This window comes from Plasmodium inui, assembly GCF_000524495.1.
Source record: "Plasmodium inui San Antonio 1 unplaced genomic scaffold supercont1.36, whole genome shotgun sequence".
NCBI classification, from domain to species: domain Eukaryota; phylum Apicomplexa; class Aconoidasida; order Haemosporida; family Plasmodiidae; genus Plasmodium; species Plasmodium inui.
The window spans coordinates 10,515-35,874 of record NW_008481870.1 but is presented as its reverse complement, the minus strand read 5'-3'; the positions used below and the strand labels follow the sequence as shown (position 1 = coordinate 35,874).

The 25,360-nt window shown below is 41.0% G+C and overlaps 7 protein-coding genes across 7 annotated transcripts; 5 read left to right on the top strand and 2 right to left on the bottom strand.

Moving 5' to 3' along the window:
* Positions 1–1,780: 1,780 nt before the first annotated feature.
* On the top strand, positions 1,781–5,887 carry C922_05063 (CMGC/SRPK protein kinase; the record flags this gene model as incomplete). The annotated part of the gene is made up of 1 exon (XM_008820636.1): positions 1,781–5,887. One exon carries the CDS (start codon positions 1,781–1,783, stop codon positions 5,885–5,887), a length of 4,107 nt encoding a protein of 1,368 aa, XP_008818858.1.
* A 1,581-nt stretch (positions 5,888–7,468) lies between these two features.
* Positions 7,469–7,657, top strand: C922_05062 (hypothetical protein; the record flags this gene model as incomplete). The annotated part of the gene is made up of 1 exon (XM_008820635.1): positions 7,469–7,657. One exon carries the CDS (start codon positions 7,469–7,471, stop codon positions 7,655–7,657), a length of 189 nt encoding a protein of 62 aa, XP_008818857.1.
* Positions 7,658–7,691: 34 nt separating this feature from the next.
* Positions 7,692–9,724, top strand: C922_05061 (hypothetical protein; the record flags this gene model as incomplete). The annotated part of the gene is made up of 5 exons (XM_008820634.1): positions 7,692–7,796; positions 8,160–8,246; positions 8,557–8,785; positions 8,861–9,267; positions 9,542–9,724. The coding sequence occupies 5 exons, from the start codon at positions 7,692–7,694 to the stop codon at positions 9,722–9,724; spliced, it is 1,011 nt and encodes a 336-aa protein (XP_008818856.1).
* A 7-nt stretch (positions 9,725–9,731) lies between these two features.
* C922_05060 (hypothetical protein) lies at positions 9,732–9,971 on the top strand (the record flags this gene model as incomplete). Its single annotated transcript, XM_008820633.1, has 1 exon — positions 9,732–9,971. The coding sequence occupies one exon, from the start codon at positions 9,732–9,734 to the stop codon at positions 9,969–9,971; it is 240 nt and encodes a 79-aa protein (XP_008818855.1).
* Positions 9,972–10,388: 417 nt separating this feature from the next.
* Positions 10,389–10,826, top strand: C922_05059 (hypothetical protein; the record flags this gene model as incomplete). Its single annotated transcript, XM_008820632.1, has 2 exons — positions 10,389–10,566; positions 10,753–10,826. 2 exons carry the CDS (start codon positions 10,389–10,391, stop codon positions 10,824–10,826), a joined length of 252 nt encoding a protein of 83 aa, XP_008818854.1.
* A 6,853-nt stretch (positions 10,827–17,679) lies between these two features.
* Positions 17,680–19,245, bottom strand: C922_05058 (hypothetical protein; the record flags this gene model as incomplete). Its single annotated transcript, XM_008820631.1, has 1 exon — positions 17,680–19,245. The coding sequence occupies one exon, from the start codon at positions 19,243–19,245 to the stop codon at positions 17,680–17,682; it is 1,566 nt and encodes a 521-aa protein (XP_008818853.1).
* Positions 19,246–22,043: 2,798 nt separating this feature from the next.
* Positions 22,044–22,223, bottom strand: C922_05057 (hypothetical protein; the record flags this gene model as incomplete). The annotated part of the gene is made up of 1 exon (XM_008820630.1): positions 22,044–22,223. One exon carries the CDS (start codon positions 22,221–22,223, stop codon positions 22,044–22,046), a length of 180 nt encoding a protein of 59 aa, XP_008818852.1.
* Between the last annotated feature and the right edge of the window lie 3,137 nt (positions 22,224–25,360).

Below are 25,360 nucleotides of genomic sequence, written 5' to 3'. Positions count from 1 at the left end.
ATGCATAGGGAATTTACAAAAATGCCTTTTTAATTTCTTTTCGCCAAATGGAAATCAGCGCGAAAAAATTTCAGGGAGAATGTAACCCCGTGTTAAATTATCATAAAGCCAATTCCCCCAATATATATAAGATATGCTAATGACATATATAACATATTCTACTTATATTTGCGTACAGAGGGTAATGATAATTCTCGTGAATAGAAATAATAAATAAAAGTAGATAAAATCTTACCCATGGATTGCGGAAAAAAAAAAAATTCATTTCATTTGTCAAATTTGAGAATTAAAAAAAATCATGAATAAATGTGGTTACATCCTCCATTTTAATTAATCAGCACGAATTAAGAAGACAAACGATTAATGATCTCGTCATTTAATTGGTTACCTTCCGAACACAGAAATGAGCCTACCAGTTTTATGCAAACCATGAGATATTCCAATCGTATTTTTAAAATATCAGAAGAAAAGATTTTTTTTCTTAACAATTTATATGCATTCAGTCTGCTTGCATGACTGTCGTTGCTTTTATCTCATGGTTTAATTTCTCATTTTGATGAAATATGCATTTGTACAATACCAGAGGCATAGTGTACTTAAGTATATATGTATATATATACATATATATGTTTATATGTATATACAAAGTGTCAATGAAATGCCTTATTTCCCATGTGCTGACCCATTAGGCACAATTTTTCATTTTCTCCATTTTTCCCCCCACAATAGCGTTTTATTTTACATTTTATTGTGGACGAATGAGGAATAACTGCGCAAGACTTCTTATGCATTTTCATTAGCCCCTTTTTTTACATCTCTTAAAGCGTTATATTATCGTTGAATGACCACGTGCCCATATTTTTGTGGCCAAGTGCTCCCCGCCCATATTCGTTACTTCGGACGCCTCAATAATGAAGAGACTACGTAATACATTTTTTCCATTCAGGATTTAGTGATAGACTGTATGCATATGCGTATATATGCATATAAATCTGTGCGTACGTATATAGATACATATAAGCATGTACGTACGTAAATGTATATGTACATATGAACTTGTACATACGTATTTGTACATATACTCTTATGTATACCCCCCGAATGGGGAAGCCAATTTCGTTATGTCCTACTCATTTGTTGCAGTACTCTGCCAGAATGATTTAAGTCGCACTTGTCTTATATCATTTTTCCCTTTATCTATTCGTTAATATCATCATGGTACAATCGTTGTGTTCACGGAAAAATGGACGTTCTTTTCTACTTTTGAAAGTGTGTCCGGAGTATATGACAGAAACCTACGCGTAAGAATGTATATACATGCGATAATACCTTCGTGCATGTATTCCATACCTTCACCGCATATATCTGTGCGTAGCACTAATTATATTTTATGCTGCTAGATCTGTGCACATAATTTCAAAGGAAAATTTAAGGAGAAGGCACAAAAAATTATATTTTTTCCTTCTTTTTTTTCTACCCTCTTTTCGTGACTCCACCTCCCCTACGAACGAATAACAATTCGTCTGTAGAAATAGGTTAAAATCTTCTCTACATTTAATTTGTAGAATTGTAGTGCCACGTGGATCAAAGAGGTCCAAACTGTAACCCCCACCCACCTTTTAGTTATCCTTTTTCTATCATACGTTTACACACTGGTGTATACGTAATATACACCTGCATAATTGCATATTGGTTTGCATGTGTTCAAACAAAGGAAAGGGAACGGAGGAAGAAAGAGGACCTACGGAAATCAGGTACTCATCCAGATAGATGCGAAAAAATGAGTTACAGCGATTCAGGGTCCCAATCAAACAACAGCAGTAGTCAGGATGCAACGTCGGGAAAACTACAATACACAGAAAGTGACGATGAGGGAAGTGACGAATATTGCAAGGGTGGATACCACCCTGTGAAGATTAATGAAGTATATAACAACCGGTATAGAATAGAAGGGAAATTAGGATGGGGTCATTTCTCAACTGTTTGGGTTGCTACAGACTTAAAAAGTAAACCATTAAAATTTGTTGCCATCAAAATTCAGAAAGGGTCCGAATCATTTGCAGAGTCAGCTAAATGTGAAATCAATTATTTAAAAACGGTTAAGGCAAATTCTTTTGATTCTTCTTGGGTAGAATTAAAAGAACATCAAAGAGAAAGGCTCTTTCATTATAATATGACAAAGGGAGTTGTTTCCTTTATTGATAGCTTTGAGCATAAGGGGCCAAATGGTATCCATGTCTGCATGGTGTTTGAATTTATGGGACCAAATTTATTATCCCTGATTAAACACTATGATTATAAGGGGATACCATTAAACTTAGTTCGGAAAATTGCCACACATGTCCTAATAGGGCTACAGTATTTACACGATGTTTGTAAAATTATACATAGCGATATAAAGCCGGAAAACGTTTTAGTATCTCCCCTGTCGAATATTCCGAGACCAAGGGACTATAGCAAAGTTGATGATCAGCAAAATGAACTTGTTAAAAAAGGAGAAAACGAAGTAGCAAACCAGGGGCCGGGTGGCCATTCTGAAGGTACTGACAATAATGACGACGGGGAAGAAGACCAGTCATCGTGCCTGAGCGAGGTGAAAGATAAACACGAATGGGACAATGTAGACTTTAACAAATTAACCAAACAGGAAAAGAGGAAATTAAGAAAAAAAAAAAAAAAATTCTTAAAAAAGGAACGATTAAAAGTGGAAGCGCAAAAGAAGGAGAAGCAAGCCGTTGATCAGGTGACTGTAGGCAATTTACACCAAAATGGAAATCGCGACAAACAGGGAGACGCCCAGACGCAAGTTGCGACATTAACAGGGGCTAGTGGAACATCAGAGGACAACAGCCATTTTAAGAAGGAAGATAACGAACATTCCAACAGTGCATTCCAGATAAACGCGGAACATGTGTCAAAAGATGAAGAATTGAACAGGGGCAATCACAACAATGTCGATAGTAATACAATAGTAAACCCAAACTTCCCCATCAGTGGCATGAAAAGCAATAGCTCCATCAAGGCTACCGCCTCAGGGGAAGTACTAACCCGAAATAGCAGGTGCACACCAAGAGATAATGATAAAAATGGTGAACAGAATAATGTAAGGAAGCAATTAGCCCTTGACAGGAAGAACAATAAAGACTGTTGCAGTTCCAACCCACAGATGTCAGATGCAAATGACCCAGCTTGGACAGCGGACGTCAACGTCGGCGATGACCGGAAGGATAATGCACCCAATGTGGGGAGGCCAAAATTAAATAAAAAAAAAACGACTAATGTACCTCCATATGTTAGACATAGACTTAGGCCGTCCAACTCCGATCCGTCCCTGCTCACAAGTTACAAAAACATACATGCCCTCCAGGAGTCGCTAATGAGGAGGCCCTACCATTATAACAATTATTTCTTGTATAATCCGGAAAAGTACGGAGATGACAAGTGTTCCCTATTTTTTCATCGCTTGCCCAGCGACTATTTGAGGAAAAACCCTTTGGAGGATAGTGACCGGGATAAGGACTTTGAGGACGAGCGAGACAGCCAACATGATGAAAACCACCAGGAAAAACAGACGCAAAAAAGCGATGGGAGTGACGGCGGGAAATCCGTAGCATTCCTAGCAAAGGATTTTAACAGAATCCCCATCTACTGCGAGATGTTCAGTCAGCTAATGCATCCAGAAGCCATGAAAATACACGACAAGTATAAGGAGAAAAAAAAAGGAAAATATGGAAAAGCATGTAAGGATGACACCCAGGAGAATAACAGAAGCGGCCATAAAGTTGTTTACATCAAAACACAGGAGGGGGACTATCGTATTAGACCCTACGATCCAACTGTTTACTACCATGAAAAGTCATGTTACAAAATCTGTGATTTAGGAAATAGTCTCTGGGTTGATGAATCAAGGTATGCAGAAATACAAACAAGGCAATATAGATCCCCAGAGGTTATCCTAAAAAGCGGTTTTAATGAAACTGCCGACATATGGTCGTTTGCATGTATGATATTCGAACTAGTAACTGGAGACTTCCTATTTAATCCGCAAAAATCAGATAGATATGATAAAAATGAGGAACACTTAAGTTTTATGATCGAAGTGTTGGGGAACATTCCAAAATATATGATCGACACAGGGTTCAATTCTCATAAATATTTTAATAAAAATACGTATAAACTGAGGAATATAAAAAATATTAAGAGGTACGGATTGTACAGAATATTTAAATACAAGTACAACATACCAGAGAAGGAAATTAATCCGTTGTGTAGCTTTTTACTGCCTATGCTTGCCCTGGATCCTCAGAAGAGACCCTCGGCCTACACTATGCTTCAGCACCCTTGGCTCAATATGGTAGGACTAGAAGAGGAAGAAATGCACGTCAAGGATAGATCCTACTCCTTCAACAGCATCAGGTTCAGAGACAACGCCAATCATGAGGGCCATGAGTACAGTAAGGCTAATTATCACAACGAAAATTATAGCGGCGCGAATCAGCACACAGAGAGAACCATAAATTCGTCCAGCAAGCACAACAGCGCGCAGGACAATTTAAAAAGCCAGCACAACGATGCGCTAATGGGGCAATTCGACGAAGAGTTATGCAAAAGCGAGGCGGAAGAAGACGAGGAGGAGGAACACCAATACAATGAAGAAGACGAAGACGCAGAGGACGACGAAGAGGGGGAGGATGAAGAAGAGTGGGAAGACGAAGACGAAGAGGACGAAGAAGATGAGGATGAACAAGAGGGGGACGACGAAGAAGGACACTACAATAGCGAACCTGAGTATGGTTCTACCTACAAAAATAATCAAACCCATAACGGAATGGAGCGAGAGGCAACCAAACTCAAATACGCCAATCTGTATCAAGGAAGAAATTCGTTACAGGGAAAATCGAAATCTAAGAAGATAAACCCGGGGAACATCCCTGATTCGTCCACCAACACCGAGCGTTATATCCTCCACAATGAGAACATTCCCCACATTACATACAATAATGCAAATAGTAAGAACTTCATGAAAAATGCGCCACAGTACCAAATGCTCGAAATGAAAAATTATGACAAAATGTGTAGCCATGGATTCAACGACGAAGTCGTGAACTCAGAAGAGAATGGAGATTATCATCAGTACTGTGAGCACCCAGGGAAGTATAAATACGACGAGAGGGAAGAAGTGGAACAGGACCAAATGGAAGATGAGGAAGACGAGGACAACCAAAATCAGGAGCAGGAGCAGGATGACCTAACAAACGAGGAAAAATACGAAAGGGAAGGAGAACACCGTGAAGCCGTATATCACCCCCAGAATCAGAAGCCAAACAAAAGTCGCAATAACCATGACAGAAGTGTTGACAATAGTAACTACGAAAACTACAGCGATGAACATAATTTCTGTCAAGAAAGCCAAGTATATTATGAAGAGGGGAAGGACTTCTCTTCCCTCTTTACCGGGAAAAAACAATCAGGAAAAATGGAAATTGAAGAACAGACAAGACGAAAAGAAGTATTAATCCCCGTAAAACCGAGAAACTTCCTTAAAGTTGCTATACCTAATGAAAAGGCAAAATTAAGACACCAACTTGCGACCTCGAGTATCCCCAGTTTTGATGAAAATGAAAGAAGCAAATCAACCCAAATAGAGGAGAATAGCACTTCGTCCAAGATATTAAGCAGTGTCGTGATGAATTATAATAGCACGGGCCAAGATGAGGGCAAATTTGCCATGACGGACCAAGACGAGAAACAACTATTGAGACGCGACGCACCCGTACATGGGCGAAATAATGAAATTCAGGTTCTTTCTCATAGCCAGGAGGAGGACGGGGGCAATGAAATAAATTGCAAAGTCATCAACAAGAAGCCGTTCTGTGCCTTTTCCTAAAGAAGGGATAGCCAGGTTCACGGACAATCTACAGTGTGCAATATGTGCAGTGTACAATTTGTTCAATGTGTATTTTCCAGGAAAGCGATAAATATTCCTTACCCATTATTGTGGCAGATGCTGGAGCAAACTAAGGATGCCTTACTGCTAAGCACCGTAGTAACCATTGTTGTGATTCTCCTCCCCTTATTATTTTTTCCCAAGATTTTCCTATCACTCCATTAACGTCCAGCGGTGTATGCCGTTTTGTAAATAACTATTCCTAACCCTTGGTAAGTATTCATCCTGTTACGTGTACTTCCCAGGTTACCTCTTGCGAAATGGTAGTCAAAGTCTTCGGGGTCGTTCTCCTTTTAGGGGCACGTTTAGGCGAACTCGCAGCCAACCCCCCTAGATCTTGTTACTCCCTAAGAATTCATCGATTTCGAGCAGCTTCTTCACGGACGCCTCGGTACCCTGCGACATCACTTGAAACACGCACAAGCGGCTTGGACTCCAGGGAACCACTTGTAACCCACGCATACATAACAGGCGCCTCTTTATGTACATAATTTTTTCCTATCGATTTCGCCCCAATAAGTGTAAAAAAATGTGTGCATCCCCCAATAAAGGTAGTTCCTGCTGTCAGCAAAAACAGCCACTGTGAAATCTGAAGTACCAGAACTTACTAGTGATAATGTTAATAATGTTTCCAATATAAGCTTATATGAAAATGTAACATGTTCACATATGTATGCGTATAGGGGTTATACACACCGTGTGCGTGTATACTCTCGATGGAAGGTAAACCCCCATATCCACATCCCTATTCCGAACGCATTGAAAATAAAAAAAAGGAAATCTTTCGAAATTCCATATATTTGGAGATTATAAAATATATTTCCCCTCCACTGTAGATATATCTGCGTTAGCTTCATTTATCGTATTTTGTATGCGTATGGTTTTTACTTAATTCCCCTCAAAATTGTCAATCATAGAATTAACTTAGTTCAATGTCCCCCTAGTTTGCATCAGGATGTGGATGCAAAGATGAACATGCAAATTGTACTTGGTGTATATACATACTTACACATGTATGTGCTCATTCTTTTTTGTTATCAAAAATTTAAAAACTGAATTTAAAAGGAAAAAAATTAACTATTATGAAAAATGCTTTCCTGTGTGTTTATCGAAAGTGTATTAAATACACATTTTTTGATGTCGGCGAAATGTGCAAGTGTTCGTCACGGCATTATGAAGAAAAAGAAGAAAAAAAAAAAAGGTATCACAACTGAGTATGTAACTGCACGTCAAATGAGTGATATTAATTCTTATAGAACATTTAATCTGTTTTCGCAACAAAAGAATAAACATAGAATGATTAATATACATGCCTGATCACAAAGAATTATATCTCAATTTAAAGGTGTTGAAGATAAAAATAATATATCCTCCTTCCATGTTGACCAATTAAAAGTGTCCATTTTAACACAAGAAAATATGTCCCACTTGGAATCTATTTGTAATTTCAAAATTGTGAAGGTACACTCAAAGAGTAGTGACACATGAGAAGGAGCGAACAAGAGTAAAGATAAATACTTCATGTCGAACTCCAACGTCAATGTGGACGACTTAATTAAATATCAGCATATCGCAAAGGAGCTACTTATCAAATTTGGCACTCTGGAAAATTCAGAATTAGTAAAAGAAAAAATCATAATCGTAATTATAATCCTACAGGCGCTAAGAATAATAATAATTATTTTAACCACAATCATTTTGCATAAATAAATATAAGATTTAAAAAAATCCCTCATGCAAATAAATGCAATATTTCACAATGAGGACAAATTTTAAGGACACCTTTCAAGCAAATATAATGAGAAACATATTGAGCAAATCATACAGCGCATTAATGAATTTAGAAGGAGTGGATCCATAGGCCACGTAGTACACATCTGGCATATTATGTTACTTCACCTCTGATGTACACCATTCACAATGATTTATCTTTCCTTTCCCCCGCAACGATGAGATTTGCTTTATGGACAAATTCGATAAAATATCCAGGAGCTACGGAATTTTAATGTAGAATTAGGTTGGCTTCCATATGATAGATGTTAGGATTCTGGCGTCTGTAAATTGGGTGATTATGTTTTTGTACGTCTAGGTTGTGAAGGTGTAGCATTCCACTTCTGCAGTGGTGCATATTTAACACGGCACACTATCCTTTATTTTTCTCCTTTTTCCACATGTCGACGCTTGAGTCACGATCCTACCCCCCTCTCACCAGAATGTGAAGCCACCTTGTTTCTTCACCAAAATAGAGGGCAACGAACTCATCCGCGAATCATCCTGTTTTTGCCTGCACCAGCTTATCGTATAAGCATTGCCAAGAAGAACATAGCGAAAACCATGTAGTGGAGCCAGAAGAAGGAAAACATCTTCTACAGCACAATCACCACCAGTTATTCGTTTCCCCTCTTCCTTGAAAATCGAGTACGCATTATATGTCAGGAGGGAGTTCCCCATCAGATTAATAAAAAGTAGGGTGCGAAACCATTCGTCTATTCCTTATGTTCGTTTGTCGCGTTGTGGTGATGATGACGGCAACGCAAAAATCAGAACGGCTTGATTTTACCCCTTGCGCAAAGAAAACTGCCTTATCTCGTTTCTCTTCCCCTTCAAAGTTCGAAAACTTACTCAGGAGAAAGAATGTCGAGAATGTGAAAAGGAGCTCATTATCCGTGGATCCATCTGAATTCACCTACCTGCAGCTAGACTTTTTCAATTACCTGAGAAGCCCCCCCCCCCGAAAGAAGTTCAACTACAAGATTCCGTATTTTTTAAATCACAACGACGAATTTGCAAGAGATCGAATGAGGAAAAATATCAAAAGGGGAAGTCCTCACTCCAGAAGTATGAAAAATTAAATGTGCTTCAAAAAGAGATACATTATGAAATCAGACAGATCGTATTTTGAGAATAAATAAGTAAAAATTTTATTTAACAATTTTTGTCTCTATAACGTAAATAGAAGAATAGTGCTAATAAGAGACTACTACGGAATGCACTCCAAGAATTACAGGAGCATCATATTTCTTGAAAACATTTTCAACATTAAGAAATACCTCGCGTTTACTCTAAATATGAAATCCATCCCTGATGGGACGCCCGAACTATGTGCACTCCTTTTTGCGAAGAATGCTTTGAACTTTTACAGGAATGGCGTTATCTATGGATCCATGATGAATGACAGATATTTTAAGGAGATTGCGGACGGGCTCTTCCCCAAATATGAGGTCAACAAAAACGTCTTCACAAACATCACTTTTTTGCAGTCATTGTATCTCCTCTTCAAGAAAATTGAAAGAAGCTCTAACACCAAGAAGAAGAACTACGTAATGGTTAAGGAGGCCTTTCCGTAGGGGTGCACAGGTGTACACATATATGCTTATATGTTCACTTGTTTTTGGGAAGGGGGAGGGGATCATTTAGACCATGAGCCTAGAGGAAAAAATATAGAAAAATGATCGGTCTCACCGGATCAGTGTATTTACCCTTTGTCAAATCTGGCCACTTCTGCAGTCTGCTACGTGAAATTATAGACACACCTCAATACTTCACCATTTTCCTTTTGGTGTCTTTCCCCTTCTCCCCCATGTGCATGGTCAGGAAAACATCTTCCTCTTCAACGTACAAGACAATTACTCCAAAATAAGCAAAATGCAACGGGAGGAAGCAATAAAGAACTCCTTCTCTTCGAAAAATTTGGACAAGACGATGTTTACCGTGCAGATCAGAAACGATTCGGATGTCCTGGATAAAAGAAGAATATGGCTCTGTAGAAATGATTAGCTTAGTAATGCAACAAAGGGAATTTTGCAACGCAGCATATGCCTATTATGACATTATTCTACACCCCATAAAGAATAGCTTCATACCCCCCTATACCAAAGAGAGGACGATAACACAGATGGAATATAGAAAAAGGTTCATCTTCGAAAATATGATCCTGTTATGTTTCGAAATTTCTTCTTTATTGAAGCTAAACAATTTATATATGATATATGAGCATCGAAGGATAAAAACGATAAAGCGGTAAAAGCGATAAAAGCGAGAACGATCTCTAACTATTAATCAGCTGTCAGAGAGATTACGCACCTTAACAGAAAATACATAGGCATCAATTTGACCTATTCCTCCAGAAGATTTGTCCCTGTCATTAGGAAGCCAAATGAGTTTCAATTTATTTAAGATAAGCTACACTGCGCATAAGTCGGAAAACCCATGAGACTCCTAGCCGCTTCCATAACTTCCAACCTGTCGGTTAAAACTAGAGATGTATATTCCTTGAGAGTTTCTTAAAAAAAAATTAGGAACAAAATAAAGAGGAGATCATATGCCCAAAGGGATATGTCCCTTCATTTAAGAAAAGAACCAAAAAGTGAAATGAATTGTGAAGGAGACTTTCACAACAGTGGTTATTGGAATCCTAGGAACTGGATTCCTTCTTCACTTTATGAGAATCTATATGCTCTTTCTTCATAATATCGTGTACATATGTGTAAATAACATTTGGGTGCTGCACAGATTTAATGGGATAATTCAATACTATGTCCTCAATTTTGGTAAACCCAATTTTAGAAAATACCCGACAGATAGATTGATCAAATTTATAACTAGAAGATTAGGAACAGGTGAGAGCAGTCGATACATAGACAGATAGATGCAGACTAGAGGAAGGTCCGAATTTTATAACGACAATGGGGTTATGCAAAATTTCCCAGGGATTATTTGCATGTGGTCACTCCAAATAATGGACAATATGCACAGAGATGATCACTCAACTTATATAGATGATTCTTCCTCTTTTTCTTCTGAAGAACTGGACGGAAGCAAAAGATTTCTAAATGAGAAAAAAATTTATCATCTCTATTTATTAGCAGAATGGGAATAATTTCGTGAAGTAGACACCTCCAAGTTGACAGGCATACGCCGAGAGCTAGAGGAGGGGTGAGCAAACTTCGAGGGAGTACACAGAGATAGGAAAACAATACAAAGGACCGATGCTACTGCGCGGAATTTTTTACCCATCGGAACCTCCACCGCATGGAAAAACAGGACGGAACCACTAAGAATGTAAAAGTGACCGCTTATGTCGTTCACGCTCAGAGACTGTTGATTCCACATCGGCTTCTTGTGGGGGTTAGGTGGCCCAAGTGCTTAACCGGTAATCCACTTAATGACGCTTTCCTGTTAGTACTAATTAAAACACTTTAACACATTCCCTACCTGTGCATTAGTATACTACTCTGCTTTTTGACATAATTACAATTCCAGAGCGTTTTCATCGCACTTGGGCTATCAGAAAAATTTCTTTGTGCTTCACGTTTTGCTTCCTTTTTTGCGTTAAAATATTTTCCCTCTCACGCCATAGGACTGCCACATTTTTTGGTCATAAATGGTTAATAAACCCCGGAAGCATAGTGTTTCCCATGACTTAATCGTATTATCGATATTCTCTTGTCATGAAGAAATTGGAAAATAAATAAATAAAGGCACGCATGGATGTAGCTTCCTTTTTTGTATCTTTTTCTATATATATATTATAACCATAAGCTGCACTCTCTCGCTTTAATGGATCACCTTGCGATAATAGCTCCAGACTCATGATTTTTTTCTCTTTTTTTTCCTGCCTGTCTGCGTAGAATTTTGGCCATCCTTACCTAAACAATGGTTCCCCGGGGGGCTCCATTTTAGTTTTCCACTGTTTTCGTTTTAGCTACCTATTTACAGAGAAGTAGTTTCATGAAGAACAAGATTTCATAATTTGTTTTATGGGAGAAGTCACAACAAGAACAGCAGTTTGTGTAATTTAGGAACCAATTACTATTTTAACGACATGGACAAGTGTTCTTGTGTTTTTTTTAGAGTGATCGTCCTAGTGGTGTTGGTACTTATGGTAGTCTCCTCTTCTCCTGGTGTGTGAGAATGAATCCCCCCTGGAATTTCTCTCTACATCAGCGGACACTTCGCCACTGGAGATACAGGTGTGGTAATCATTAAGGCCCACATTAGTTCGCATTATGTCGCTTATTTCACTGAATGCCGCACTCTCCTGCAGCAATAATAATTATTTATGCTCATAGCTGTCTATTTCTGCGAGTGATAACACACGCGTGAGGCAGAAAGAAGCCTCCGACAGGTTTCTCATGACTTCTCCATTCAGTCACAAAGGGCTCCTTGTAAACAAAATCCCCCCGATGGCGCTACGTGTGTTTCCGCTTCCGTCTTGCACACTTGGCAGTTTCAATTACCGAAGCACTGCAACAAGGCTTTCAATCTTCACTTCACCTTAATGCTTGTAGAGGGCTGAGATTAGACGAGCCAAACGTGATAGGATTTTCCCAAAAAAGAAGGAAAAAAAAAATGAAGACTGTCCATGATAGTAAAGTTCGATCTAAACGGTCGCTGGTCCTGCTCTGCAGTAACACCTCTGAATAATACATATATTTAATACCTTCTTTTAAATCTTCCAGATTTAAATTAGAGGTCATCTGCATCCTGTTCACTATCGTTCAACAGCAGGAGGATCACATAAGAAGATAGCTTCGCTTCTTTGGTATTTTACCATGCCTAATACAAGAAGGGTCTCATTCTTTCTTAATTGGAATGCATAAATAGTACTTCCATTTGTATAGGTATCAAATGTAAGCCTGACCAAAGGAATAGGTGGTGCTATAATATAGATGCCGCCTTTGTAAAGACGTTATTTTTCAGAGGCTTCTAGCCTCAAATGTACGAAAGAATATTTGCTGACTCGTTTATATGCCCTATTTTGCAGATTTTAGCAAACAGAATTGGCCGCAGAAATATATTGTAGGAAGGAAGGCGCCTTTATATAATTGGTGAACATGTCATTTTGCTTAAAAACAAGACATACACACTGTTTTGTCTCATAAATATCTCGAACGGTGTGCACTGTGATCGAAGAAATAAATTTTATACATTTTCTATGATGTCGTTTCTTTTTTTTTTTTTTTATTATTGGGTAAAGATATATTCTATAATGTCTTAATTTATTTATGTAAAAGCTTCTGCTTTTGTTAAAAATTTCGGATTTGTCAACCTTATTTAAGAAGTACTCTTTACTACATATTTTAACAGTTTAGAACCTACTACACCGTATTTGAAGGTAGGTTAAAATCTTTCAACGTATTTTAACGCAGTTTATGATAAAATAACAAGACCCAACTCAGTTATATATTTAAGACAATATTCGCGCACGTAATAACACTTTTTTATGTATACTTATATGAACCACAGGAATTAAATTAAACTACTATGGCTTTTCTCAGCGAATCCACTTCCGCTTTGGCTGATGAATGCTCCCCTAGGAATAAAAGGAGGACCGGAACACGTTCTCCCACCCCAGAAGCCGGGGAGGGGACCCCACATGGCCTTAACTTCCGAAGATCCTTTTTTAGCTCCTGCTCAGTTTAACTTCTCGTTGTCGACACTTATATGTTGCTAATAGGAAGCTATATGGAGTAGAGATTTCTTGAAGAAATAATACGAAGCCTCTCCAAATTTCTTATTTTGTTCTTACCCTGGATCAAATGTACCTTTTTTTTGGATGTTTATATGGAGAAAGCAGTCTATACATATGAAATATAAATAAGATACATATGACTAATGTGTACACCATCTGTCCTTCCAGACTTTTTTAAAAAATTTGTCGCAGGAAATAACCCCCTGGAGAAGAAGATAATGCCCCTAATAAAGGACAGCATCTTCTCGGAGTTAACTGAAGATGGATGTCTGAGAGGAGAAGACTCAAATAAGAATGTAAGTTCCACCCATTCTGAATCTAATGATGGCGTTTTATCTGGGTTTGATGAAATGAAATTAGGTGAATAATTTATGAGAACGGTCCTCAACTTAGGTTGAAGAAGAAAACAGGGGAAATTCTCTGAGCTGAAGGGGAACTCCTATTTCTGAATAGGGCGCGCCAAAGGATAATAGAACACAAAAGGCCGACAATTTGCGGATACCTGTTTCTAGATATTCCGAAGTTGAGTGTCACATACTGTACTGCCAATGTGCCACTATGCATATCGTGTATTCAACTGTACTTCTCACTATATAATCCCTTCAGGCGCATCATTCCTTGCCCGTTCATTGTATGAGAAAATCTTGACCACCGAAAACTTGTTCCTTTTGTGTCTTCCTTAATTATACATTAATTACTGCAGTAAATAACTATTTATATGTTAATGACGCATATCTAAGCCGTATATGTTTTTTTCTTTCCTTTGCAGGACGGCGGAGATCAGACATATCAAGTCATAGTGTATTTTTATCTAAACGAATTATTTCTCTTTCGCTTCTGGATTTGTTCTGTTGGAGACACTTAATATTATGATGTGAATAAAAGTTTCGTGATATCACCCATCTCGCCTTTATCTTATATGGAGGATTTAATAGGTTAATTCAGTAACTGACCAATATAAGCAAGAGGAGTCCACCTAGCTATCGGCGAAATCAGTGCGGAGAGGTTCGACAGACAGCCATGTGATGACAGCCTTCTAAGGACAAGACATGACACAGATGACTTCCTCTCCAAGAAGCAGCCTTAAGAACAGTGGACGATCCGTATATATATAAATATATATAATATCTATAGGGGTCTAAGGGCGAAATAGATAGAGACAGAAGAATTCCATTATTCATTTCTCTGCACCCCAGATGCGTTTTTACCCTCTTTACCCGGAAACAACTTTAACCTTCCTGTATATATGAAATAATCTTGATGCATATTCCTTTTCCCATTATGTATACATTATCATATGACCTCGATTGATAGGGAGAAATGGGTTTAATTTCATAAACAGGCCATACACAAATCAAGGGGGAGGAAGGGACCACTAAATCGATGACTACAGAAGACATATTATTATATTTGTAGATAATATTTAATTAAAAGTGACCCAGTCTTAATAGCACGAAAGCATTCAAACAATAGTCATGTTAAATACAAGAACAGCTCCAAATCAAAATCCAATCGAAAACATGATAAAGGAAATGTCTAGTAGGATTCAGTACATGATACAAAACCCTTTACGGGAACGACATATATATGATTGTTTTCCAGTGATGACAACAATCCTCCATGATTATTTCAAGGGCTACTATTGACGAATTCGAATTAGCTTATGTGCTCCTTTTATTTTATTTTGTTTTTTTAAGATATTAGAGATATTATGTGGCTTATTAGGAATCAGTAGCTGTAATCTCATTAAAAAATAGAGAAATTATTTCTAATTCCTCCAGAAATGCATACATATGTAGATATACAGGCTACCTCACTTACTGTATTGATAGTTATTTTTTAGTAGAAACTAAAATCAGGGAATTATACAGGCAGATTAATTTTGATACGTAAGAACGGTTCTGACACCTCCCTAAAGGATCCTCCCCAACCAATAAACAGTAACCCGAGGATCCATCCTCATGGGGCGTACAGAAAAAAAAGGCTTGAAGAAATCTGTCGGAGACAAAACCAGAGGCATTATCCAGGATCAATTCAGTCGTCAGGATCACATTCAAGAAGTAAAAACGGAGGAGTAGCCATTGAAACAGGAAAATTACGGATCAGAGCCAGCGAGCATATCTCGGCAATAATAAAATTAAGAACCACCCCCAGGAGTCCGTCTTGGATGAGAACCAACAAAAAATGACCTAAGACAGGCTAAATATGAAACAGAGCCATAACCACTAAGGGATAGGGTCTGACGGCTAAAGACTGAGAAATAAGAGGGGTTACATATACACGCTACCCAAAAGAGTGAGTCAGATGAGGAAGCTAAACAAAACTACACCAAACAGGTTATAAGACAACAAGAAGAAGCAAATTAAGGCCTTAAGGCAAATAATGAAACCGTAGGGGCTCAAGCCTAGAGGTAGAAGATCCGAGTGAGCACCGAAGCCTTAAGCCGAAGAGGTATGACAACGACTAATAGGAGGCGAGAGCAGAAGAAATCGACCAACGAAAGGGACCCTGGGAAGCAAAGTATGGACACTAAGGATTACCACGTGTATACTAAATGGTGACGCGTAAATATTAAGGAAAGAAAAGTACATTCGCAACATGAAAGAACCAATAAAAGAAAATGAGCGTAACAACTACAAAATAGATCCAGGAGCTGAACCCTAACAGGTAAATAATAGAGGGACAGCTCTAAACTGCAGGTCACAAGCTTTAAACAATCCCCAATAGAAGGAAAGCCAAGCGGCCTATGAAATCTCATCACCAAAGACAACTCTGAAAGAATAAAGACAGAAACCAAGTCCCTGAACACTAACTGCCGGAGACTACAACCTCCTCCCTGAACACTGGACACTAAATGCAAAAGAGTCATCCCTAAAGAGTGGAGCCGTTAAGGAGATGACTAAGAAATAGGACCTAAGAAATAACGCCAAAACAAGATCTAACCCCCAAGCCGCAGCTCCCTGATCAATACATAGGAATCATAAGAGACCTCAACCTGAAGCGGACAAATAGGAAATAAAACCTAACTCAGACAACTGAAGCGACAACCCCCCTCCTACACCCTCAATCCGACCAAACGCCCCTCTGAGCAGCAGCAAATAAACACCAAACCTGCAAATCGAAACGAATGACCGATAAGGAGGAAAAAATAATCAATAGCAGGGAACAACAACACCTTAACCGAGGGTCTATAAAATCTAGATCCCTGACAACAGAACTCTGACAACTGGAAGTCCCCCCCTGCATGTAGTCCCTAGACCTAGATGCTTGAGCTCACAAAGATAAAGATTAGACAGGGAAACCCCCAGGCGACCCCGGCCTTCGACGTTGAGCTCAACCAAAAGAAGCTTTTGCCAAGAGAGAAAATGGAAAGGATAAGTGAGAAACCCCATATAAGTCCTAAGCGGAAATCAAGGACAACCTAAGCCTAAAAGGCGAAGATCACGCAACAAAAAAAACTGAGATGAAGATTAGGGAATGAACCCTGAACCCAGACCCTGAACCCCGAATCCTAAAGCCTGAACCCTCAACCCTAACCCTAAACCCTGAACCCCCAACCCTAAACCTAAACCCTGAACCCTAAACCCTAGACCCTGAACCCTAAACCCTGAACCCTTGAAGCTTGAACCCTGAAGCTTGAACCCTGAAGCTTTAACGCTGAACCCCGAACCCTGAACCCTAAACCCGAACGGTGAACCTTAAACCTAACCCTAAACCCCTAAACCCCGAAACCTAACCCCCGAACCGCGAGGCCTGAAACTGAACCTCACCCTCGAATCACGAACCCAAAAACCCCTAACTCCGCATGGGGAGTCAGGAATCCCAGATTTTTAACTCCGAACCCAATACCTGACGCTCATCTTCGGGGACTTAGTGGTTAAAGCCCAAACGCCAGCTGCGCCGTTTAACCCCAGTGCCCCTCAACAGACTCATCACACCGCTATCCTTCCCTTAGGGCTCCAAATGTTGGCTTAATCCCTGATTGGTCCAACCCCTCCTCCCAGAACGTCACGTCTCCTCCCCAACTACCCCCTAATATTCCCTTCTAATGAAGTGGCGTCGGCACCAACGGTTTGATTGTTGAAGTAATCCGTCCATTCCCCGCCGTCTGGTCAGACCCCCCCTAGAGAGATCGTCCACTCGCTCACCTGAACCTGAGCTAAAGACATAGTTGTTGGGTTGACCCTAGCCCCCCCCCTGTGGAAGCCTACTTGCATTTTTCATGGAAGTGTTTTCCAGATCCCATGAGTCTCCTGTTCTACCTATATGCTACTCTTCGTGTGATACCTGCACTTAGCTGCATCGGTGGTTCTACACGGCTCCGCCCCCGCCTCCTGAAGATTCTATATAGACCATAAACACTGGCTACGGCCAAAATTAATCCCATTATCCCCCCTATTATCGGGCCTGATCCTACGGAGGACGATGCTGTCGTTTGCACTTTCTTCATTTGTGAGTTTCCGTCATCTTCCCTAGAGTCACCTACATCATCGCCAAGATCTCGTCCCTGGATTTTTCCCTCTGGTTCAGACTTCTGTATGGAACCCTCCGCTACTACCCTGTTGGGGGCTGCTGGACCTTTGAGATCTTGGTGTTCCTGGCTGTTAAGTTCCTGGGCTGTTTCCCCTCCTTGTTGCTCAGGGAGCCTTAGGGCGCGGGCGCCCTGCTCCGGCTTGGGGGGTTTATCCGCTTTGATTCGGTCACGCTCTAGCTCCCCAGTAGGCATGTCCTTCTTCTTCTTCGCTTGTTCTACGGCTTCCTGGACCTGCCTGGAACACCGATCTTCACCCCCCCTTTTCCCCCCTTGGCATTGTGCCTGTGCAGCTACCCAGGCTTGGACGAGTTGCGATCCTTGAAGAGAATCCCTCTGGATTCTCTTGACTTCGTCTTCTTCGGAGGGATCTACTTTCAGCTTAGGTCCTTCCCCAATACTAGTGTCGAGGGATTTTTCGGGAAGGACGGTGCCGATACCTGTTCGCCAAATGTTCAGCGACCCGGAGCCCCCGCTTTTGCTGTGGATTCCGCACTGTAGTGAATCTCCCTCTATTGTGCACGGACCCATCTGTTGCATTTGATATCCACTCACTCTTATCAGTGGGGTCAAGTCATAATGACGTGCAGTATCACAACAGCTCGTCAACCCATAATATATACTTGACAGAAAGCCTAGCTTGGTTAGCTGGTCATCCGTCCCCCCAGTCTCGCCCTTTAGGAGAGTCAGAAATTGATCCTGTGACTTGACGCTTAAGGATCCTTCCCCAGTCACTGGATTTTCTAATCTTATCCCTACGAGATCCCAGACAGGTCCACATAGAGCCCTTGTTGCCTGACGGGTTGCCATTTGGTCTATGTCCCATCCTAGTAATGCCCTTATTAGACACGCTAATCCTAGCAACATCGCTTGCCCATGACTGTTATCGGCCCAATAATTGTTGACTCCTCGAGATAAAATCCTGTTCCAATGTCTGTTGTCCCAGAGGATATGTTGTTTCTGGTTAATCATGACTTTTAGACTCCTCCCGTTCAGGGCTTCATACATTACACATGATAAAATGCCCTTCCATTTATATTCATCCACTTGTCCCCCCAGAATCTCCCTTGCCAGGAGGCTCTGCCTCCCCGTCTGGCGGTTCCAATCCATTTCTCGTGTTGCGGAGCCTATCCCCTTCTTCCATTTTCCTATGAATCCTTCATAAGCTTCCTCCTCTCCCCCGTACGAACCTATACAATATCTACTGTGTCCTACTGAGCAATTATTTCCGGTACCTCCTCCTCCGGTTCCTTCCCAGAATTGTTTCTCCTGCTTCAGGTTTATTTTTCCCATAGTTTTCACGGGTGGCTTAACTGTTGCTTGACTCCCACCTCTTCGTGTAGTTTCTGGCCACTACCGGAACCTCGACCTGCACTGTCTGGGGGTTAGTGAGTCCCTTCGATACTTCGAGTGAGTACGCCTCCGAACTAGTGGGGGGCTGGCCTAGATACCTCTGGACGAGATGTCCTAGGTTCCTGGCTCTGGATTTTAGCCCCTTCCAATTCCTAATCTCTATGATTTCGCCCGCTGCTAGCGGCCGCTTGCCCATGTGGTTAAAAACCACTGGGTCGCCTCCTCTGATTACTGGTGTTGTACAATCAGGTGGTCCTCTTTGTCTGATACTTTATTGGTCCCTTCTTGTCTCCGACTTATGAACAGCACATGGGTCAATGAGACTCCCTTCCCCTCATATACCTTCACGGCGTCATCTCTTTTGAGGGAGTGGACGCTTAGGGATTTACTTTCCTCTGCAAGAGATGCAATACCCGAATCTTATCTCTCCTTAACCAGCGCCTACATGTTATCAGATTACTCAGGTCTCTCCTTGCCTGAAGTCAGATTTTCTATTTCTAGTGACTCTCCCCCTGCCCCCCAACTCTACTTGGCGCGGCCGCTTCAGTGTGAATAGATTTGTCTCCTCCCCCTATCGCGATAATGGGTCCCCTCCCCGCAGCTACCTTTTGCTGGGCCAGGTTGACCGTCCGTTCTCCCCCCCCTTTGAGGATCCAAGTCCTGATCCCACCAAGCTGAGCTCAACCTTGTCCTTATCCTTCCTCTCCGAGCCCTCTAAACCCCCCTGGATTCCTGCCTGACGATATCCTGAAGAGCCGCCTGAAGGCTCTATTCGTCCTGCGAAATATCCCCCATACTTGTGCCTCCGTGTGGGAGTGCCCCCTATCTGCTACATCAATTCGATGCCTCATCTGTCACTTCTTCGCCTTCAGTCCCGTCTCTCCTCCTCTTCGCACCCGCTTACCTACTGTCCTGCCCCTCCTCCTTATCATAACTTCTTTCTCATCCTGGCTCCCATATTTCTCAGCTCGTCGATCGTTTACTTGGGCTTCTCCGCTGATATACTCCGGACGCTCTATTTGTTCTCTGACTCGAGACTCCTTCTCCTTAAGAAGGCAGTTTATCCTTCCTCTGACGAAGCTGCTGTGATGGGACAACTCTTCTGAGCTGTGCCGCTTTTCCCTTGCCCTAGGTATCTTTAGGACTCTCTAGAGTACTACTGCGGGGAGATAGTCCTGAGGGCTACTATTTCATCGTCAGTCTTTTATTCGGGGCTTCATAAATCATGATTTATGGGATCTCTTTGTTATCTTCGTGATTCTGTTCCTTCTTCCTAGCCCCCTTCACTGGAGTGATGGTAGCCGATTCCTGCTGGACTGATTCCCCCTTCTGTTGTCTATATCTGCGGTTGCTTCCCTGGAGTGTTGCAGTCCTCTTGTCTGAGGTTAAATATCTTTGGGACCGAACGTTTTGGCAGTTACTGCTCCCTTCTCTTGTCCTCCGGAGTCATTTCGCCTTCGTCCGGCCTGGATACATCTTGTAATATTCTTGATGCTCCTCCACTCCATACTAAAAGACAGCTCATGACTCTTCCAGTATCTACTACTCCAGGAAGTTGCCCTCCTTCTTGACTCCCTCTCTTCTGCCCCTTAGCGCCCTTGCTCCATACTGAGCCTCCTCTTCACTTCCCTTCTCACCAGATTCCTTTAATCTTTTCCTCTCCTTGATAGCTTTTTTTCAGCTGTGGCTCTGGTGTTCATATTTCGACGCCATTTTACTCTGGAGTGCACTCCTCTCCTTCTCCAAACCTGTCCCACGGTAGTTTGGCCCGAGTTGTTGGATCTGATATCTCTCAGGTTCCTCCTTAACCAGTCCCTCCGTCGATTAATCCTTCGAAGACCCTTCAGAGGATGCTCAGCTGTCCGTAAGGTCGCGCCTTAGGTTCCAATCAGATCTTCAGCCCATTTTACGATTTGTCTGGCTCCTCATTTGCATTAAGAGATTAGAATCCGCCATTGCCCCCTCTCATCAGATATCCCCCTCGGTGTTCTGTTTGAGGGGATCCCCAGTCACCTTCTTTCTCGTTGGCGGCCTGGACTTGTTACTGCCCTTACGCACAAGGTAACTGATCCCTATCTCAGAGACTTATGTAGTCCTAGATATACCCTCCTGGTAGCTTGGCGTGCTTGAGTCATGCTTAGATTGCTCGCTGGGATCTAATCTTCCTTTCGGCTGGCCCCGATGCTGTTTTTTCGATATCCGTTGTATCTCGAAACTTATTTGGGCTTTCCCCATCTGCTAAAGGAATCAATTATTATTTGCTTGTTTCTTTCTCTTAGTTTAAGGCTCTCGTATATATACTCTATGCTCCCCGGGAACATCCTGTGATTCCTTGACTTAAGCATCCGGATTCTTACGATATCTCCTGCTGTCGGTTGCTGTCACTGAGGTCCCTACCTGTTGGGGATTGGATTCTTTTTCTGGTTAAATTGCTCCTATCCATCCAGGCTATAATTCTCGTATGGTAACTCGCACTTCTACTTTGTTGGAGGCGAAGCTTAGACGGGGGGGCTCAGATCCAGTTTGACTGATTGGTTCTTCATAATGAGTTCCTGAGCTCCTGGATCTCGGCTGATGCCTGTTCCTTTCAAATCCTTATCCTTAACTTCGTTGGGCAGCCCTGTTGAGTTTCCTGTGGTTACTCCCTCTTTCAGCTAGTCCAGACACTACTGCATGAGCCTCGGCTCCTCTGGGGAGCTATGGGTTATTGGGGAATTAACCTACGGAGGATTATATCGCTAGCGGATGCTTCTTTTACCTAGGAACCTATATAAGTTGTCCTTGGGGGCGAGGTCCGTTGGATGTAAGGAGGGGACTTTTAGATAACTTGGAGAGGGTGGGCTTAATCTGCTGGATCCTTCTCTGGGGGCTTGAGGTTTGAACATTCCTTCTAATTTTATGCTTGTGCTTGGAAGCATTTTGTCTTCATTTTCCTTTGGGCCCAGTGGTAGACTTCTTCGTGCTTTTCTCAGAACTTAGAACTTCGTTCTCTTTTCGATCATTTATATGACATGAGGGAGGTCTCGACGGATCTGAGCCGCTCGTTTCCCTATGGAGATATTTTGCTCTGCGAATGGTCCTTAAGTGAAGAACTTTTCAATGGTGGTCGTCCTTCTAGTTGTCCGCGCCCCGTTATCGTCTTCTCCTGACGCGTTTTGGATACGAGCCGTTTTGGATGATCATGGGTTACGGGTGACGGGGTGGTTGACGTACCCTCATTCCTAAGTCGCGGTTGTTCCTGTTGTCCTGAGGTTCAGGGGGTGTCTCCTTTTGCAGACCCTTAGTGACTATTACTTTCTGGCTTTCTGTCTCTTTGGGGGCGAGATCATTCTTCTGCTGTTTGATGCTGTTGCGTCACTTCCTTGGGGTTGATTTGTTGTTTAAATGCAGTTTGGGTCCGGTAGGCGTAGGGAGAAGTATGACGTTCTTTGGGATCCTACGAATCTACAGGAACGGAATTTGCCTCGGTGGGACGTCCGGGCTGTGAAGCCTTATTTGGATTAGCCGACTTTCCATGTTGTTTGGGGTAACCCTACTTCCTTTCATCAGCTGTTGTTGTCTTGCGTCCAGGGTCAATCTTGTCTTGTTAATGACTTTTGAGGTATATGAAGTATTGCATTCCACATATGGCTACTTTTCTTTTTTTCCTTTTGGATGTACTCTTTTGTTAAACCTATATTTCTCACCTGTTTTGGAATAAGTTGGATGGTAGCTGTTTTTGGACTTGAGACAGCGGTTCTGTTTCTTGTTGGTCTGACTGTTCCTTCGCTGTTTTGTGGATATTTCTCCTTTTCAGAGTGTTTTTTGATACTCCAGCTTCTCCGGATCGGGGGTTTCCTGTTCCTTATCCTGATGTCCCTTAGTTAGAGGCTTGTGGGTTAGTGGAACTTCAATGAATCTCAACCTGTTATTCTTGATTTGTCTGGAGCTTATAGGAAGATAGTCATCGGGGCTTAATTGTTGTTTTTGATTTGAAGATAGGGAGCTGTACTTTTCTTGGTTGTTCGTACTTGGCTTGCCGGAGGTTAGTCCTTTAACTTGCTTTGTTGTTGGTGGTTTTTCATATGCCTCATGTGAGTTTGGACAATTAAGACGAAATTATTAGGGGAGATATTTTGTTCACATCATTCATGAGAGTTCAGTTAATAGGATAGGATCTGTAACTTTCGTTTTGACTTCTTGGCTTTTATGAATTAGATTTGTTCCTTAGGTTTCTCTTGCTCGGCCTCATCGGGAAGTGAATTCTTGGTCTGTGTTTATCGGATTCTGCTCTTCTATGATTATAATAGTAGGATTTGGGGGGGGGGGGGGCAGGAAGTAACATAAGGGCTAATCTGATTCACAGGATCTGGGGATAAAGTGTCTGCTCTATTTTTGTATCTTCTGAAGGGAGTTTTCCCTATTTTCCTAGTGGTCATCTTCTGTCTCTATATATTGCAATGGACCTTTAGTTTCCCCCGGCTGAAATAGCGGTATAATTTTGTCTTTGAGGGCGTCTGTAATACTTACATTATATTCTTATCTATTATGGCTCCTGCTTATTAGGTCTGTTGTTGCTGAACTGCTTTAAGCTGTTTATATTGATTTGGCTGTGGTTGGCTTGTTGTTGGCGAAACCACTCAAATTGTTGGTTCTTTTGAGTCTTCTTTTTACCTTTCATTTAGCTTATATATTTATTCCCTTATTACTTCGCCTCTTCCTATATAAACTAAACAGTTTTTTCATCTCTTCATATAGGGTATAGGACAGATTAATATCTTTTCAGGATGGGGTGGGGTACCACATAAGGCGGTCCGACGTTTGGCTTGCCTGTTGTTCTTCCTTCAAAAGAGATTTTAAGTAATTTGCTAAGGGCAGGTGATTATCAGATTTACTTGAGGAACTCATATAGACGACTCCTTATATAGTGGAGGTGTTTACGAGGGGAAAAAGAGGGTTAATGACTAAATATTCCTTCTATATTTTTTTCTATAATCTATAATTGCTTGGGTAGGAACTAATCATGCCCAGTTCTCGGTTGATCTTGACAATCATTCCACATTTATTATTTTAGTAACCTAATTACATGGTTTTGGCCGCTGTGATTTCGGGCCGGCCTCTAGGCACTATTGGAAAGCTAATCCAGATTAGGATAGAACTTTAGGCAATTTTTCTGGTCTATCTATTAAGTTTAGAATCTTACTAATTATTAATGTACATTTATATCATATAATACTTATGGGGTCGTAGAGACATGAATTTGCTGGGGCTCTGGTTATACCAGTCTTTTTTCTTTTACTTTAATATTTTTAATCTCGTTATTATAGATTGGTGATTTCATAATATGAGGGATATACCATTATATCCTCTGATAAAGAACTAATTATACCTCTTATAATGATTTCATTATTTAATACGGTGGGCATCATAGGAAATATATCACGAGATTCTTATTTCCTGGACTAGAAAAGGACGTATAATTGTAGATCTTCCTTCTCCTTATTCTTCGTGCTTAAATATTAGCCGAACGAGAGAAAGGAATAAAAAAATAATCGGAATAAATCCAATCATTCACTATTCCGATAAAATCTTCCTGGATTTCTGTTATATTAGTTTTTTCCTGTTAATCAATCCTAAAGAATAAGGGATCTTGTAGGTAATATACTCTTTTGCTGATTTTTTAAAGTTAAAATGAAAGAACAAGATGGGAAGCTGAGATTAAATAGGAAATGAACCCTCTTTTAATACGTGTAAAAAATAAATAAAAAAATTCCATACCCTCGTAACATGCCCAGAGTTATCTTTTAGCTTAATCCATAGATATGTTATTCCTTAAGGAGATGATATATTTCTTAGGACTATTACTTTAGTGATAGAGAAGAATATTCCTATCACATTAATTACACTCTGGAGGGATTATTCTTGGGAGACAGTGACGGAATCGTAAGGATTTGTAGTGATCAAGTTTGTTGTTTATAGTAATTTTGATAAAGTGAGGTGGGGATAATTTTCCACATCTTCCAGTTCACAACTAAATCAGTCTGCCGGTGTAGGCTATTAGATATATAGAGTATAG